The 18,419-nt window shown below is 44.0% G+C and overlaps 1 protein-coding gene across 4 annotated transcripts in view; it reads right to left on the bottom strand.

The window, feature by feature from the left end:
• Positions 1 to 18,419, bottom strand: part of LOC147882264 (structural maintenance of chromosomes protein 6A-like) — a 150,043-nt gene that overhangs the window by 129,806 nt on the left and 1,818 nt on the right. For all 4 annotated transcript variants that reach the window (XR_015543942.1, XR_015543941.1, XM_087401568.1 and 1 more), the window contains exon 4: positions 13,430 to 13,563. Coding sequence is in view for 2 of the 4 variants with exons in the window: in XM_087401568.1 (XP_087257694.1) it covers positions 13,430 to 13,563 (134 nt within the window). In the remaining 2 variants the exon portion in view is untranslated. The remainder of the gene's footprint in view (positions 1 to 13,429; positions 13,564 to 18,419) is intronic.

The following is an 18,419-nucleotide window of genomic DNA, read 5'->3' as shown; positions in this document are numbered from 1 at the left end:
AAGCCATGAACAAGGAGGCGAGGCTCAAGTACAAAGGGCGGGATGGAGAGGACAAGGCGGGGAAGAAAGAAGGACACGCGAGAAGGAGGCGGCAAGGAGGGACGAGGAGGAGAATGAAGGCAGGGAGGAGACGGGGGAGAGGAAGGCGAGGAAGGAGGCGGAGAAGGGGTGGGTGTTAAAAATGACTTAACAGAGGATACGCACAACGGAAGACTGATAGAATTGCCCAGGAGCTCACACAGTATGGTGTGGGGTGTGGAATCACAAACTTCTTAACTTAATGTGCATAGATGTGCAAGAAATTACCCAACAGAGGGTACGCACAGCGGAAGACTGATAGTAATGCCCAGGAGCTCACACAGTGTGCGTGTGGGGTGTGGAATCACAAACTTCTTTACTTAATGTGCGTCATATAGATTAGATGTGCAGACTCATCAATAGACAATGAACCAGCCAGATAGAGAAACCACCAAAAATATATTTCCATCCAAAACTATGGACACAATACAAAAGATATAGATCCAGAGTCCCACCAATGGTGTGGTCCTCTGATTTTACCACAAGGTCCTTCTCCTATCTGCTGGCTATCTCTAGACTCGAGTCTGCGTGCTCCACCTCGAGCGTCTATAGACTTTCCGTCCAGTGTGTTCTTCTCCACCTTATTGCCTGTGAATCAGCCTAGGTGGGCAGCCCTGCCAAGCTTTGTCTGCAGCACACAGGTCCCTGTTCCACTGCTCCAACCTGCTTGTGAATGGCTGCTCCAGAAGGTATGATGATCTCAGCACCTTGCTGCCCTAGAAGACAGCCAAGGTCCAGCCCCTTCTTGGCTAAGTCTGCAGCCCTTCAAGCACCCTCTCACCTCCTAAATATAGGTCCAGAGGGTGGCTTCCTGCTGCTCCTTTCTGCCTCCTGGAATGCTGGCTGCTGGATATGAAATGAGGCCAAGAGCCTCTCCTTATATAGGCCCTAAGGCCTGCTGAGAAAACCGACCAGCCAGCCTTATACTGGCCGACCAGTCTGCTGCTGGTCCAGCCCTTTAAGGGCTCACAAAACTAGGCCTTTATGGCCCACACTTTTAGGGCTTTTGGCCCTCCAATCTAGGCAAGGGCCCAGCCCCTAGGTCAGCCCTATATAAGGCCTGGCAGGCAGCCCAACCAGCCTCTCTCCTGGCCGACCCATGTGCTGGTCTGTCCCGCCTCTGCTGCGCCACTCTGATCTGCCCACTTGCAGGCCCGCTCCATCGCTTGGATTCTTGCCCACAACAGCTGTAGATGTGCTGCCCACATGACAGCCAAGATGCTGTCCATGTGGCAGCCCCATCTTATCACTCAATCCCTTCTTGCTCTTGTCCACATGGCATCCAATCAGATGCCCATGTGACAGACACTAAACCCTAGGTTCACCCCCCCCATGCTCTCCTCATATGGGGGCTTACAGATGGGGAGGTGACCTTTCCAACAGTGCAAGCCAGTAAAAAGACAATGATCAGAGACAAATATAGAAGCAACACTTTATATTTCTGTCCGTCCACAAAGTAGGACAGGATACAATAACAAAAGGTTCTCGGTTCTCCTACTAGATGTCAAGCACTTCTAGATCTCTAAGCCCGCGTGCTCCACCTCGAGCGTATGTAGACGCTCTGTCTAGAGTGTTCTTCTCAACCTTGCTGCCCTGAATGTCAGCCTAGGTAGGCAGCCCCTGCCAAGCTTTGTCTGCAGCACACAGGTCCTCTTGGTCCTCCTGAATGTAGGCCCCAAGATAGCTGCTCCACTACTCCAAAGTGCTTGTAAATGGCTGCACTAGAAGATATAAAGTGAGGGCTGAATGCCCTCCTTATATAGGCCCAAGGCCTAGCCAATGAACCCGACCCAGCAGACCCAAATTGGCCAACTGCTGGTCGGTTCATTACTCCCCCCCCAACCGACTTGGGGTCCTCCAAAAACTGGGCACAAAGGCCCTTTATTATGTGCGGGGTCCAGCCCTTTGTGCAGCCCATAGCCAACCTGGTTGGCTGGCTCTAACCAGGCCCCAATGATGCCAACCAAACTGCTGCTGGTTGCCCCTCCTTGCTGCGCCACTTGTAGGGTCTGTTGCAGGTCCACAATCTGCCCACAAGCCTCGCCATACGGTCCGCCAACCAGGTGCCTGTTTCCAGGCCTTTTTTTTTCAGGCCCATGGCCTCCTCCATGGTCACGTAATACAGGCGCCTACACCCTCTGCTCATCCTGCTTCTGTCCTGGTCGTTTCCAGCCCAGAGGACCTGTCTTAGTTCCGTACAGCCACCAGAAGGCAGCCGTACACCTCCTTACAGATGCTGATGTCAGAGTGATCTGTCCCGCAATGTTTCATGCTGTTTTCCTGAGCAGATCTGGTCCTGTCAATTGCTGGGAGCCACGTGGCTGTCCCGTACCACTGCTTCCCTTCATACAGGCCCCAAACCTCCAGGTATGTTTCCCAAATGACAGCTCATGTGCTGCTCATGTGGCAGCCCCATTCTCTGCCCATGTGGCAGTATATACATCCCTAGGTCCACCCCCCCCATGCTCTCCTCATTTGGGGGCTTACAGATGGGGAGGTGACCTTTCCAACAGTGTCATGGAGGTGGGAAGGTGGCAAGGGAGGAGGCGGAGGGGAAGTGAAGAAGGGGGGGGGGGGGGGGGGGGGGGGCGAAATGGAGATGGAGAGGTGGCGGGGGGGAGGCGAGAGATGGCAGGGAGAGGAGACGGGAGATGGCGGGGAGAGGAGGCGGAGAGATGGCAGGGGAAGGAGGCGGAGAGATGGTGGGGAGAGGAGGTGAGGAAGGAGGTGGGAGAAGGCGGAGAGGAGAGACGGGGAAGGAGGTGGACGATGGCAAGGAAAGGAGGCGGCAAAAGAGGGCTGGATGGAGGAGGTAGAAGGCGAAGAGGGTGGGCAGCGGGAGCAGCTAGGAGGGGGAGGTCACACTCCAAATGCAAGGTCCTTCGAATGGTTGTTACAGGGTCACCTCCGATATCTTGAACAATTGCCCATCAAGTCTTCACATGTCCTCCCTAGGCCTTCTCGTCACCTACATCTCGACATTAAAGCTATGAGTCGAAACGTCACTAGCATCTCACACATTTATGTGGCCATTTATCGTTCAAACTCTTGGATATTCACACTACATGGGGTTCACTAATATCATTCGGACTAAGGAGGCATAGATATGCTGCCACAAACATCCCCATAGAACAACCCATCACAACACAACCAACACAATCGGCACTCACGCTGGGGCACTCAATCGCCCAACACCATGAACGATTACACCGGGCAGTCCATCACCCGCATCTTGCATGCGGCTACGCCAACCCAAGCCCTCATCTCAAAATATACATGTGTCTTAGCTTGCTAGCACATAACCCAATGTGTCATACCACAAGCTCAAGAGCACCTTGGATTGCATAGGGTTTCGGCCAATCTGTGTCTACATTAGCACATCGGCCAATCTGTAGATCTATAGACTAGGTCAGGCCTTTCCTCGAAGGTCTCCAATCCTATAAAAGGCCCTCAGCCTTAGTCCCATTCTATCCCATATATTCTATCAAGCCATCAATGCAAACTGTCTACCAGGCAGCAAGGAAGCTCAGTACAGCCGACACATCACCTACTTTTTTTTGGTAAACCCATGAGAGGTATATTATCAGCAAGATTTACATGAGGGTCTCAAAAAACAGAGAGCCTCAACAGGAAATCAAAAGCAAAGAGAAACTATTTCCAGGCATGACTGAGGAAGATCTCCTTGATGGCAAGCATCATAGATAGATTGCCGTAGGGAGAGTCTGAAATATTCATAAGATTGCAAGAACAGATTCCCAAAATATCTCATGTTGTGGTCCAAAAAGCCCAATATCTGACCCAGTACAAAAATAGAGAGTAATGGACCAAGGTTGTAGGAAGTCTGCCAAAAAGCCAAAAATGTTTCCCAAAAGGAGAGTTAGGGAAACGAAGGCAAAGCAACATGGAAATTTTGCATATGAAGGTCTTAGTGCTGGAGCACATCCAAAACAAATGAGGCACCGTTTCAGAAGGGGCGATGCATCGAAGACAAGAAGCAGATGCAACGCAGCCATGGACTCACATGCTTGCAACCATGTGCACGTCCTTACGTACTACTGCACATGGTGCATGGATCACTGATTTTTGGGAGGTCATTTTGGGCAGATTTGTAGGCTCTGTCCCGGGTTGCCCTTTTGCTACTTCACTTATTAGCGATTGGAAACAGGTCCTTTCGCATGCTCATTGGGCCCCTTCCGTTTTGTCTCATGCCAATTCCCTTCGGCAAGAAAGTATTTACTGGAGTGCTGTTTTTGATCCTCCATTGGCCCTCCAAGAGCCGATTCAGGCATATAATCTCAGCAAATTGGGGATCAGGTGTATAAATGACGTTGTTGATGCTATTGGTCAAATGCTTTCCTTCCCTCAAGCCATGGCTTCTTATCCACTAGCCATGCCGACACATCACCTACAGGGTGAAGAGCAGTACCCTGCAATTAGGGTTTACAGGTTCTCAAGGATTGGCTGCAGTTCCACAGCAGCAAACTGTAATCTTCTTAGCAATTCCCTGCAGTATTCACCTCTCTCTACCATCATTCATTTTGCAGTCAAACTTTCTCACTCTCTCTCTCTCTCTACAAGCAACTAGGGCCCAGGACAACATGTCGGCCTGGACCCCCCCGAAGGTCTTTATAATTTGAGAGTAAATCTGTTACAGAGTTCAGCGTAGAGCTGAGTGTTACAAAATTTAGAAGAGCTCAAGGCTCATTCTTTTGGCAAGCTGCCACTTGTCTAATTTCTAGCCTAATTATAATCACATGTTCATGGGTAAGGTCTTCTGGGGTCTTCTTAGCACTTGGTCATGCAAATAACTCCTAATCGCTCGCGAGGCTATGCAATGCCCAAGTCTGGAACATTTCTTATACCTGCAACAATTAAGTAAAGTGCATAACCATGGCACCCATTAATTGTTAGCGCTTCGCATGCGAATAATAATCTCTGGACTAATCCCAATCACTGTGGGCGTCACCACCGGCAAACATAACACATAAACATAGAACAATTTCTTTGGTCGACCAACCCTCTTTGCCATAATTAAGAGGCATGACCATCAATCAAAGCGCCTTAATTATGGCCAAGTCTCTCCAACCGAAGTTGGCGCACCTTGGTTAATGAAGTTAACCCTCTTGGCATGAGCCAAGTCTTATTGACCGCAGTCAACACTCTCTGACCGAAGTCAACACTTTAATTACTTGGTTAACCGTGGTTAACCATCTTGTCCGAAGCCAGATCTTCCTAACCGAGGTTAGGCTTACTTAACCGAGGTTAAGTATCTTTGACCGGAGTCAAGACTTTGCATTCATCAAGCAGTAGGAAACTTTACTCAAAAACCAAAAGTCTGAATCCTAGTTGATATATAAATTTTTTATTAACAAGATGCAACTTAAGAGAGCGGAAAAAAAGGTGCTCTGAAACAAGTGTAATCCTATTTAATGTATCACCATAAGTCAACAAGAGGGAACTAAGAGCAAGAAAAGGGAGCAGTTAAAAAATATAACAAAATCAAGAGTAAAGAGAGTATTGTAAATTTATTCCATACCAAAACTTAACTTAAAGAGAGTGAATGATACATTTGTTGAGGTCTGTGTGCATCAAAGGGTGTGTATACAAAGTTGTGCTTACACTTTTGTAGAGGTGTGAGTATATACTATATAGCATATAAATAGAAAATACTGGCTCTAAGTGTCTCTTCCATAGAGTTCTCTCTCCGAATACTTATGTCCGTAGGTAAACTACCATCATAGAAGCATGCCCTCTCACCAATGTCCATTCATGAACCCATTTTTTAGTAAAGATTTCGGAAAAGTATCTAGACAATGAAAGTAGCTCTTTGAACATAATTAAATAAAAGAAGAACTCATTAATTATGATCAATAAATGGTCAACTTATACTTTGACTTTGAAATATTTACAGCCTGGTGACATCCCCTCGGCTTCTATTTAGTTGAGCTCAACTGAAAAGCTTCCTTGTGAAGATCCAAAAGATGTGGATGATCAGACAACATGTCTTCATCCGTCCACTTGGCATCCAATGCCGAATAATTCTTGAACTTTACAAGATATATGTAAAATTCCTTGCCCTGAGGGCCTTTGCGTACAGTACGGTACATAATCTGCTCTGGCTTAAGGACCTCCTCCAACTCATCCACTTCTGGTGGATCCTCTGTTACTGACTCTGTAGGATCAAATCCTTGAAATTTCTTTAGAAGACACACATGAAAAGCATTGTGAATCCTCCAATCCTCTGGCAATGCCAACCCGTATGCAACCTCATTTATTTCTTCTGTAACCCTGAAAGGGCCATAATATCTGGGAGATAACTTTGCATACACTTTTTGCTTGTCTTTAAACTTGCGGACCCTAGCTTTCTCGAACTTCAAAAGTACCCAATCCCCTTCCTTGAGATCTAACTGTCTCCTATGCTTCTCTGCAACTCTTTTATGCTTTCTTGAGACCTTTCAATTACTGTCTGGACTTGGTTGAAAGCTGTCTGGAGGTCTCTCACAAACTAATCAGCTGCAAATATTTCATCTTTGGTCCTCAGGATAGATGGCAGAATCACCTTCCCATAGATGACCTCAAAGGGGCTTTCGCTGTGGAGCTGTGAACTGTATTATTGTAAGCAAACTCCACCAATGCTAGGTACTTTACCCAGTCTAAACCTTGGTCACCCACGTAGCATTTCAGCATATCCAATGCTGTAGAATTTGCTACCTCACTTTGACCATCTGTCTGGGCATGGAAGGAAGAAGACCCCATTTTATCAAATAAAGCTGTAGTGAAGGCAAAGTAGTAGGATCTTGCATATATATAAGATTAGCCACATTGGCTGAATGCATAAGATCTGAAATATCCTTGGTATCCTTAGTGTTCACTTGAGCATGTATCTTTGGAATGAGTCTTGCTTGATACTTCCTGAGTTGAGTCTTGTCAGAGATTTTCTTGAAAGGTGAAACCTGTAAATATGAGTCCCAAAATTCTCTGATTATAAGACTCAAATGTATCTTGTGCTTCCATATGCATACTCTCCCAACCAAGGAGGACATGGTCCCAAAACTGCTTGGGAATAAATTGCTTATAAAAGGCTTTCTTGAAATGCTTCCATTTCTTGGGAGCTGTATAGTTAGCAGTTTTAGCTAGCCACCATGCACTAGCTGTACCAGTCAAGTGCAAACCAACCATACAAAGTTTCGAAAACTCACTGAAATTTTCCAAGATGAAGGCAGCATCAAACTGCCTTATGAACTGCATTGCCTTTTCAGCTTGGCCATACTGGCCATTGTAAGTGACAAATCTCACTGACTTCCCACCATCTTTAAACTCTTTAGTCTCTACCTTCTTTCCAGTCTTCTTCTTCTTCTTATGCTTTGCCTCTGAGGATCCAGAAGAAGAAGATGATGTGGAGGATAAAGAGGTAGAACTAGAAGAAGACGACGAACTAGATGAACTATGATGATGCTTCGCCTTTTTCTTCTTGGGAAGAGGACCTGCTCTTTTCCTTTTTTTGTTGTCCTTATGGCGAGACTTCTTACTCTTTCCCGATACCTCATCTGTGGAAAAAAGAGTAGGACTCGAGGATCTCTTTTTGCCCATCACTTCCTGGTTTGCTCCAGAGGGAGGCTTCTCTGGCTTTCCTCAAAGAGAGGTTGTACCATCATAACAAGGGGCCGCTTATTGCCTCTCCCAACTGAGTAATCAGCTCTCTGCAGGCATTCTCTTTATTTATCTGCATAGAATCTGCCTGATGTACCTAATCAGACTGTGCCATTCCCTCATGGGATGATTGGGCATGCTGCTGTGAAGCCATCACTGCAACTTGTCTGAGGTCTGCAAACTCTCACACACACTGTGTATTTGACTGATGCACTCAGCCTTTGCCTTTCAAAGAGAAAATACCTCAACAAGAGGTGTATTGCATTCACAACTCGTCCCCAACTCTTGCCAGTGTCAGGCTGTCAACTCAATGCATAAACCCCCAAAATTGCTTACGCATTCACTGACTGTATTGCCCCTTTTCTGGCCGCTGCAGAAAGCACTCAGAATGCATCTGTTTCCCCTTCTCTGTGCACAAAGGCATGCATCTCTTTTATTTCTGCAAAACTCTGATTTTCTCTGTTTTCTGCTGATTTTCTGACAGTTAAATGATTACCAGATAGGTGGAAATTGATGGCAAAAACTGTCTCTGCAACTCTCTCTTTTTTTCTTTTTTTTGGACAGTAACTGCTGGATAACCGGCTGGTTATACTAACCAGACTAACTAGCTCTAGTTTGGTTAGATGAACAGACTGGTTAGTCTAGTGACTAAACTCCAACCGATGAACTGATTGCAGTTAGGTAGACCAAGATTACACCAACCAGTTTGTTTTGGTTGGCCCACTAACTGAACCTCTAACCAGAGTCCAGCTAACCAGCGTTAGTCTAACCACTGCTTTGCCATCTCAGCAGTACAGCTGGCTGCCACATCAGCAGCTGACCTTTGTGCCACATCAGCACCTCTCACGCCTACATGCCACATCAGCGAGCTACTTGTCTGTCACGTGTCGGATCTGCCACGTCAACGCTATCAACTATGGAGTCGCCATGGTCGCACAGAGCGTCGCGGATGCACGGATCGTCATTGCTGGAGGGATTTCACCATTCGCGCGGCCACGGAACCTCTTTCATTGCTATTGGCAATTCAGCAGTTGCTTAGCCTATGAGCGCTGGCGTCGAGCACACGCACTCAGAACATCCCGAAAACCAATTGGAAGATGTCCCAATTCACAAATCCCGTCGGATGATTTGGACCTGCGCTATTTCACCAGACACTTGCGCCGAGGATTAGCGTCGTCCATTTTTTTCCCCTCTGTCCGTCGCGTCATGCATTTCTGTCAAACAACGGACCTGCGCCTTGTGTGCCAGCGTGACGGCGTCACCAGCCCGGTCAGCCTTTGCATTGAGGTTCCATCAATTAAGCCAACAGATGACATAACACCAGTTATTTGACCATCTCCAATAACACCCAATGTCGTCAACGCAGCACAATACGGCTCCCGTGGTCACGTCACATCTATTAGCCTCTTTTTCTCCTCTATGGCATCGCCCTCGGTAGAGCACTCACTTGTTCATCTCGGTCCAATTATGCACAGAGACAAATTTATGCACTTTCGACACCCCTTTGCTCCTGCTCGCAATAGCTTCGCTGCCCATGCGATGGCCTGCGGTTCTGTTCCCTTGATCGCTCCCACCATGGAAGGTAGGGAGATCCTTACGCTCTGATACCAATGTAATCTTCTTAGCAATTCCCTGCGCTACTCACCTCTCTCTACCATCATTCATTTTGCAGACAAACTCTCACTCACTCTCTCTCTCTCTCTGCAAGCAACTAGGGCCCAGGACAACATGTCGGGCTGGACCCCCCGAAGGTCTTTATTATTTTAGAGTAAATATGTTACAGAGTTCAACGTAGAGCTGAGTGTTACGAAATTTAGCACATGAATCAAATACAAAGGAGCTCAAGGCTCATTATTTTGGCAAGCTGCCACTTGTCTAATTTCTAGCCTAATTATAATCCCATGTCCATGGGTAAAGTCTTCTGGGGTCTTCTTAGCATTTGGTCACGCGAATAACTCCTAATCGCTCGCGAGGCTCCGCAATGCCTGAGTCTAGAACCGTTCTTATACCTGCAACAATTAAGTAAAGCGCATAACCATGGCACCCATAAATTGTTAGCGCTTCGCTTGCAAATAATAATCTTTGGACTAATCCTAGTCATTGTGGGCGTCCCCACCAAGCAAACATAACACATAAACATAGAACAATTTCTCTCGTCAACCAAGGCCAACCCTCTTGGTCATAATTAAGAGGCATGACCATCAGTCAAAGCGCCTTAATTAAGTCTCTCCAACCAAAGTTGGCACACCTTGGTTAACGAAGTTAACCCTATTGGCGTGAGCCAAATCTCATTGACCACAATCAACACTCTCTGACCGAAGTCTCTTTGACTAGAGTCAAGACTTTGACCAAATGAAAGTAGCTCTTTGAAGAACTCACTAATTATGATCAATAAATGGTCAACTTATACTTTGACTTTGGAATATTTACAGCCTGGTAACACAAACAATGAAGCACTCTTCTTCAGGAAGAGCAGTAGCAAGGAGTGTACACGGAGCACCACAACAAAGCCCATAGAAGCTCTAGGAGAGCGTGCATGCTGAAGCGTGTTGAAGGTGCCCGGAAGGAGGTAGGAGAACCAGATTTTGGAGCCACAAGGGTACATCTAGGCAGCACCCTGCTGACAAATAGTGCACATTTTGTATATGGTTTGGTCCATATTTGGACGAGGCATCTATTACTATTTCTACTCTCTCTCTCTCTTCAGCACAGTTCATTCACTGTCTACACACCTTCTCTCTCTACACTAGCACTGTGTGTAGCAAGCAGCCTCCACCTCTGTTTTTCAATACACGCCACTGAATCTACTCGGCCTTGAACCCTTGGGCACCGATCATTACCTGAGGACTTCACATTGCCTAGAGGGAGAGACTATATGCCATTGTTCCCTTTTCACCATTATTGCACGATTGGCACCCGCACCCCATCTCACGACCTACCAGCCACCCACGTGGATGCATATTGGATCTACACCGGATCGGGTCCTAAGTCTTATGGCTTCCTCTTGAGCATCACAACAATTAGTCCCAATCACAGATCCATCCCTGAACCTTTTCGTCAAGTGCCTCCGATGGTCCGCCGTCCAAACATCAATTGGCATGCCTAAACGTGCGAGGGCCTCATTCAACAATTACAACGCACATGGTGAGTGTTCACATAGGAGCTGGTCACCCAGCTCAACAGAGAAGTGGCAAAGTTTCTAGATCAAGGCAAAGGCTGGATCCCCTACTTATTGAATGAGTGGGGAGATGGGAGTTTGCCAAGAGATCACCATATTATGCCGATCCTCAGATAAAGCCTATCTCACCTTCAAAAGAATGATGTCTAGGAGGCAATCGCTAGTAGCACAACTTGGCATATTTGAGTTGCTCAATGCACCCTTCTGATGAGGGCGTAGTGGTGACAGCTTAGAAGGTGTGATTGCAGCTGCCCTAGTCAACGTCATTTGATTCCTTGTGCTCAATTTGAGAGCAAGATAATGACAAATCAGTGACGATGAGTGACATGTATATAGCTAGATGAATCCAGGAACATTCCCAAACTCATCCTCTAAAAAAACAACATAGAGCAGTTTCAATCTCATGATAGTCACTCGTAAGGTTGAAAACCATAAACTCCATCACAATGAGTGACATGCATGTTTCTGCAAGGATGACCTGTGGGTAGCTTTTACATTCTACTAGGTGTATACGCACCACATTCGCTTGACATGCCAGCTCCAAGATTACCTTAAGCAGTGAGCTAGATCCCAAAGAAGCAAGCTACAAGCTGATCTCATTTCTCATCAGCACTCTTGCAGATAGCTGGTCTTGTAGATTTTCAAAGCAAAATATAGAAGGCTCTTTTCTGGGGTAAAAATGTACAAATTCTAAAATTTTTGGATTAAGAATAGAGTTGACAAATAAAGCAAACATGTTTCAAAGCACTATGGTGCATCATAAATATGGAAGGGATTACTCACTCATGAGTACATCCGCACACGAGCACAAGAGCAACAATACCCCCTAACCATACCCTCTGCCCAGAGAGAGAGAGAGAGAGAGAGAGAGAGAGAGAAGGAAGTTATATTAGCATCTGCAGAAGGCCTTACTGGCCTATGAGACAAAGCACACACCAAAAAAGTTGCAATTACATCTGGATAACCAGAGAAACCAATTACATCTGGATAACCAGAGAAACGGGGGAGTGTCCAAGGCAACTCAGCCCACAGTTATTTAAATGCATAGCTAAGTTCCAGTACTATCTAAATAACATCAGTTTGAGACTAGGAGTCTTTGGGCTTAGATTTGAAATCTCGAATCAGTGCTAGCCCATCCCGATAAACCACCCACTTGCCTTCCTTGCATGCTTCTTTCACTTCATTGAGTTGAATGTGTCTTTACTTGAGCTGGGTCAGAGTGAGCTCCTCAGATATCTAGATTCTTGTACCCTTCAGCTTGCATGTCTGTCTGAGAATATCACTTTCACTGCCTTGTGTTCCCTTTTGAGGATTAATACTTATGGCGTTTTCATCCCATTCAATCTGTGGTATTTCTTTCTTAAAGCATATGATCTTATCAGCCAGCCAACCTGCAATCCCCCAACGAACAAAATCATCTTGTATTTTACTCTAGTCCATCGATTTGAGATTGTCCAAAAATTAATAAATTTGACAAGCCTTACACTGGATGCAGCCTGTACCGTTGGATTTGTTATCTCACAAACAATTGTGTTTTAAATGGGGAGCTGCCATAGGCTCCACATGTACATGGTTTATGGATATGTCAGTATGGACCTTTGACTCTATCCCTGATTTCACAATAAAACAGGAGCCTGTCCCACCAATGAGTCCCATGCAATCCAATATAGAATGCCAACCTGGGATTTCGTAACAAGTCTCCATCCTTATTCCAAGTTTGCGGCTTCATAGCAACCATGCTAGTGCCATTTTGAGTGTACAGGTTACACTCCCTCCTAAGCCATGAGGTATTTTTATTTCAGATGCTCAATGGGAGTTTTGCTTGCTACATTCATGATAATGTGTTGCCTTTGATACAGGCAATAGGTTCTCTAAATAGTAGTTTCTCCATTTCTGTAAATAGTAGTGTCTCCATTTCTGTAGTGGAGCTACTGTCTCAAAAAGGACGGTTGTTATAGATGAAATGCCACATGTTTGTATGTCCCCCGCCCCCCAAATATAGTTTTTTGTTATCTATTGAGTGTACTACTAGTACAATCGATTTTTCCCTTGTTTCATTGTTATGGCTATCTGACCAATATGGGGCATGAATAAAAAATTAGCTCATTAGTGATGTTGAATCAAGAATGAAAGAGTTGTCGACGTGCCTTTTTTTAAAATGTTGGTTGGGCCAAGGCTTTTTATTTCATTATTTTCAGGGTTCATCTTGATCACGTAAGCTGAGTTCCTCTCATTACAAAAACTTTCTATGTGGACTTTTTTACAGCTATACAATTTGTATTTCACTTTGTGCTTCATTCCTATGTATGATTCCCTTCAAAGACAATAGCAGATGAGCCACTAGTTTAAACATTAGCACTCAGTTCTTGGAATAAGATTACAACCATCATGTTTACATGATTGTATAAATCAACTCATGGGAAGTCTTCTTTCCTCTTTTTTCTCTCTCTTTTTTTTTGTTTTGCATAAATCAACTCTTTATAATAGCAAATATGCAAGCATTACAGCCAAAGAAGCACTTGCCTTGTGAGTCCTTTAACGTTGAGACGTTTGTCGACTCCGTAAGCCTTCTCTCAATTATGATCTTTTTCCCGTAATCACTATATTTGAAAGCATCAACTCCCTCATTGTTCAACTCCACAACAACAAGGGCATGGCTGGTTGCATACGAGAATTCAAAGATGAACAATAGTAGAGTTACATAAAAGAACTACAAGCATCATTTAATTACAAAGCCTAGCTTTTGAACACCAAAAGTCCTTTGATATGTATTACACATATCAATAAAGATTTTTAATTTATAAAGAAAGATTGAATTCAAACCTATATAAGTTCTCCGTCTTCCTTGCCAAAACATGAACCTTGACACTACAAAATATTTAGCTACAACCTCAACCAACCCCCCATCCCCCCCCGGGGCCCCCCCAATTATGCCGTACCCTAAATTCGGACAAAACTGTTGAACCTAGGCCTTCGTAAAGAGAGAGCTCTTGAGGCTTGTTACACACTCTAGATCATAAATGATACGAAGGAGTTCAAGGAATTTCTACAAGGAAAGAGGCATTCCTGCATGCCACCATTGGTGCATACTACGGAGAAGATATAAATCTTCTATGCATTCTAAATCAAAGACTTACAATGAACCTAACGCTTGATTTCACCCAGTGTTAGTCCATCTTTCTTTTGAACTCTATGAACTTTATACATGACACTCACATTGGGAATTATCTGCATATAGTTAGTTCTTAATGAAAGAGTTTTGGAAAAAGTATTCCATTTGGATATTTTGAAATAGATAGTCGGAGAATACGAGCCTTATGATTTACTTTTACTTTTGAAGGACACATGGTGAAAATCTAATTAACTAGAACTCGTATGTCAAGCCTACCATAGTAAAGGCTCTACTCTTCCATAGTGGATGTCGCATATGTCTGTGAAACATAATGAAATTTCTCCAATCAAGATGGACATGAAGTAGTCAAGATCTCGTATCTCGACACCTATCACCCTTACCTGTCTCTCTCTCATGAGGCTAATTCGTGTACAAAGTCATACAGTCAATCTTTATTTAAATGGGGAGAGAAGAGAAAATCAATCAAGCTTGATTATTTAGAATCCGGAATGAGTTTTAAATAAATCCCGAGTGAATTTTATTTGATCATGCAAATATGTTTTTTAGAATCCTACAAAGGTCACTGATGCTCCAAGCTAGATGTTGGCATGTGGTGGTACGGGACACTACAGATATTATCCAGGGATGCGTCATAATTCCAACGTAATGGAATTCTTACCTGCCTATATCAATAGACCATAAACTAAGCAATTGATATATGCAGCGTACTTTCAAGACAGACAAAATATTATAAAAAGTAAGGGCTGATTTGCTTTAGTGTGAAGAAAGGGATATTATTCTTAATCATATGGTATGTAAAAGCTGATAACCTTACTTATGGCCAGATTGTGCTACTGCACCAATGAGTTGTTCAACCAGAGATCGAGCTCTCCTACTAATGAGAGGACTACCTAGGTCCTAAATGGACACTGATCCGATGCTAATGACAACACTAATCTAAGGTGGATGCAACCTAAGTGCATACATGATGAAGAGCTGCATAGACTCTCAAGTTCAATTAGGTTACAAGATTGAGAATTGTACTCATAGAGAGCCTTGAGAGCTTAAACTATGTTATTGCATGAAAATGACCTCTTTTCTATAGGCGTGGATACATAGTTGCATTTGTTTACTCACATGTGGGATAAAGCCTTGATGCCTTATAGAAGCATGCTCTTGCTTCATAACCTTTACTCATACCTTGCCTCCATCCTCGTGCTCATGGCACCACACCTCTCAACACCTCCCCTTGGTGCCATGATCTATTGGCTACTACAAGGTGGTAAGATGTGAGTTACAAAGGAAAATCTATCAAGTACATACTCACTACTTAAGTGGTCAGATTTGATAAATCTACTTATAAGATAACCTTTACAAAACATGGGATAAGGTGGTAAGATTCATCTTTATGGCTCTTAGGACATTATGTCGTCATCGTTCTCTTTGATTGTTGACAAGTCCACATGGTTCTTCAATATGAAGTCTTCTTTCATGTGCCCTAGCTCTTGGTCTCTTCATTTTCTTACAAGCTACTTCTTGGCTCTTGGTCTTCGCTCTTTGGCTTGACCCTTGGCTATTTGGTAGCGCCTTTAAGAAGAACTTGATGCTCCTTGATGCATGATGCTTTGTTGTTCATTTCCTCATGTGCCTTTGATGCATTCCGATGGATGCCATTTTATGCCCTATGGTCATCTCATGCACTTGTGCTTTTTGACTGACATAGGATAGTTCTTTGTGCATTCATGCTATGCTTTGCCATTTGTGGCAAAGGTCTTACCAATTGAAGCCTTTTAATATTGGCAGTGTCTAATTAGAAGAGGGGTCAACATGATGATGTGGCACGTGATGTGGTAGTGTGTTCACATGTTGGTTATATAATGCTGGTTATACAATGATGTGGCAAGTGATGTGGTAGTGTGTGTTCACAGGTTGGTTATACACTGTGCTTAGAAGGAGGTTACTATGTACTAATTATACTACTATGTGGCATGGTGTGTGGCACTACCTACGTGGCACATTATTGACTTGGCCTATCTTTGATTGGATTGACTTGCCAGATGGCACTCTATTGACCTAAGGCTTAGCTAACCTTTCTAAACCTATCTCCTCTCACCCTATCTACCACATGGCCTTCTCCTTCTTGAAGGTATAGCTGGTGCAGGTTGGAGAATTCTGTCGCAGCTGAGATCGGAGGTACGTTTTTGTGTTGCTCTGTGTTTCTTTTTGCCCGTGGTTTGTTTTGCATTGTGTTATTCACGTCTTAGGTAGCTGCTTGGTCGTCCATAGCTAGGTTGCCTTGGGTTTTCTTGTTCACTACTTCCCCAAGAGTGGCTGGTGCTTGTTGCATATGTCGTTAGCATCTAATTTATGGTGTAGTTGTTGACGGGTCCATCCATCACGCTGGTATGCCACAGGCTGCTCATATGTGCTTGCTTATTTGTTTGCTCTTTTGATGTTGTCATGCTTGAGTTGGGTCTGACTTCATTGCATGTTGTTTTCTAGCTGCCATCTTTCACTATTGTGGCTGCCTAGCTTCTCGTGCCTTGGCTGCTCTCTTGCTTATTGCTAGTCGTTGTAGCTTTGAGCTTGGCATCATGAGTAGGCGTCTATGCCTTTGCTATGTGGCATTGTTGTGGGCTGTCTTTTCTACATCGAGAGTACTTTGTTGAGTCAATTTTGTGTTGCTTGAGTCATTTCCATAGCTACACCTCGTACGAGTTGTAGGTGAGCTGCTTTAGTGCTTTGTCTTGCTGCCAGCAGAGCATGGCTGTGCCTTCCTGGGTTGTTGCTGGGCTTGAAGTAGGTCTTGCATAGAGGTATGAGAGTTTGAAGCAACTATGCAACAACAACACAGGAGAAGACTCTGGAAATGAAGGTAGAAAATTGATGACGAAGCTGCCGTCAGAGCATGAAGAAAGCGTAAGCAAAATGGAGTGGAGCAAGGCAATGAGGATTCACAAGGAAGAAGCACAAAAGGATAACTTTCCTAGTCTTATTGAGAAATTAAAGAGTTACTTTAACTAGGAAAAAATGTCACTGCTGAAAATAGATGAATTGGCATGCATGTTCTTGTAGTACCTTGTTCTTGCTCTCAGCTGGACTGTTGTCGAGTGCCTCGATAGCATATACATACTACTTTCTTTAGCCTAAATCGTTGCTGGCTGCCTTTTGGCTTTAATCTGCAATCTGTTGCTAGGTGCCCTTCCTTTCCATAGTTAAAGCATAACACCTCTGGTTCGTGCTAATGATTTATTGTACTTCTTTGGCACTATTGCTACTTAGAATTTCATTTGTTACCTTTACACTAACATCTATAACCTTGAGGTTTGACCCATGATTATGTGCAAGTTGGGTGTGTTGCCACTATGAAAGCAACAGAAGCTGAACTAGCATTTAAAGCAAGGATACAAAAACCTAACAATAAAGCATAAGAAAACGGGGTACTGGGGTCTAGAAATAAACAAGATCCCATGGGATTCATGAGCTGCAAGGGCAAAAAAGGACTACAGGTTGAAGCAAGAATGATCAACCCCTCAATGTGCACTTTTCATATAGCCCAGGCCCCTAATAGGGTGTACAATTTCATCTTGCTATGTCGAAATGCAATCATACATTATTATACTATGCTATTGCTCAAACTTAGCTAAGGTGGTCCAACCCTTGATCACAAATAGAAAATAGGAGCAATTAGTTGGTAATCTGTATTTAGCCCATGTTTGAGCCCTTCATCACAAAAAGAAAGAGGCATGTTACTAATAAACAACTCTGATTTCGAATGTGTCACAAAGGACATCATTTCAAGAATTTCATGTGAGAATCCCATGCTCTGTTGCACTGAGTGATAGGCCACAATCAAAGGAGGCTGTCACTCATCAGTTGCTCTCATTTGTCAAGTGAAGTATACTTGATCTGGCTACTCTAAATAGAAGGTGTATCACTCATCACTTGCTCTCATTTGTCAAGTGAAGTATACTTAATCTGGCTACTCTAAAGAGAAGGTGTATATGCCTGCTAACAGTAAAGACTTTAAAAAATAGTATAGAAAAGGCATTCTTGCTTGTTTTATAAGCAATAGAGGAATATCTACGCTGCTAACAGTAAAGACTTAAGAAAACAGTATAGAAAAGGCATTCTTGCTTGTTTTATAAGCAGTAGAGGAATATCTACGCGGAGACTATCGATGTCTCTTGGAAACTTCACTATAGTGGACTCTCAATGGAGCCCCTTGATTTTTGATGATTGGTGCTTGCAAGACACTTGCCTAAATCATTAGGAAGAAACTAGGACAACAAAAGATGCCATAGCTTCAGTGATGTATTTTCTGTTATCAAGATTATTAAGAACATTAAGCATCAATTATCGTCATGCAATTTGATCTAGATGTGAAAAGTTTAGAAACGC

Source organism: Dipteris shenzhenensis, chromosome 30, assembly GCF_047967505.1.
Source record: "Dipteris shenzhenensis isolate YYH24624 ecotype China chromosome 30, Dip_SZ_1.0, whole genome shotgun sequence".
In the NCBI taxonomy this organism is placed as follows: Eukaryota; Viridiplantae; Streptophyta; class Polypodiopsida; order Gleicheniales; family Dipteridaceae; genus Dipteris; species Dipteris shenzhenensis.
Note: the sequence above shows the minus strand (reverse complement) of the source record. Positions and strands in the feature narration are given on the sequence as shown.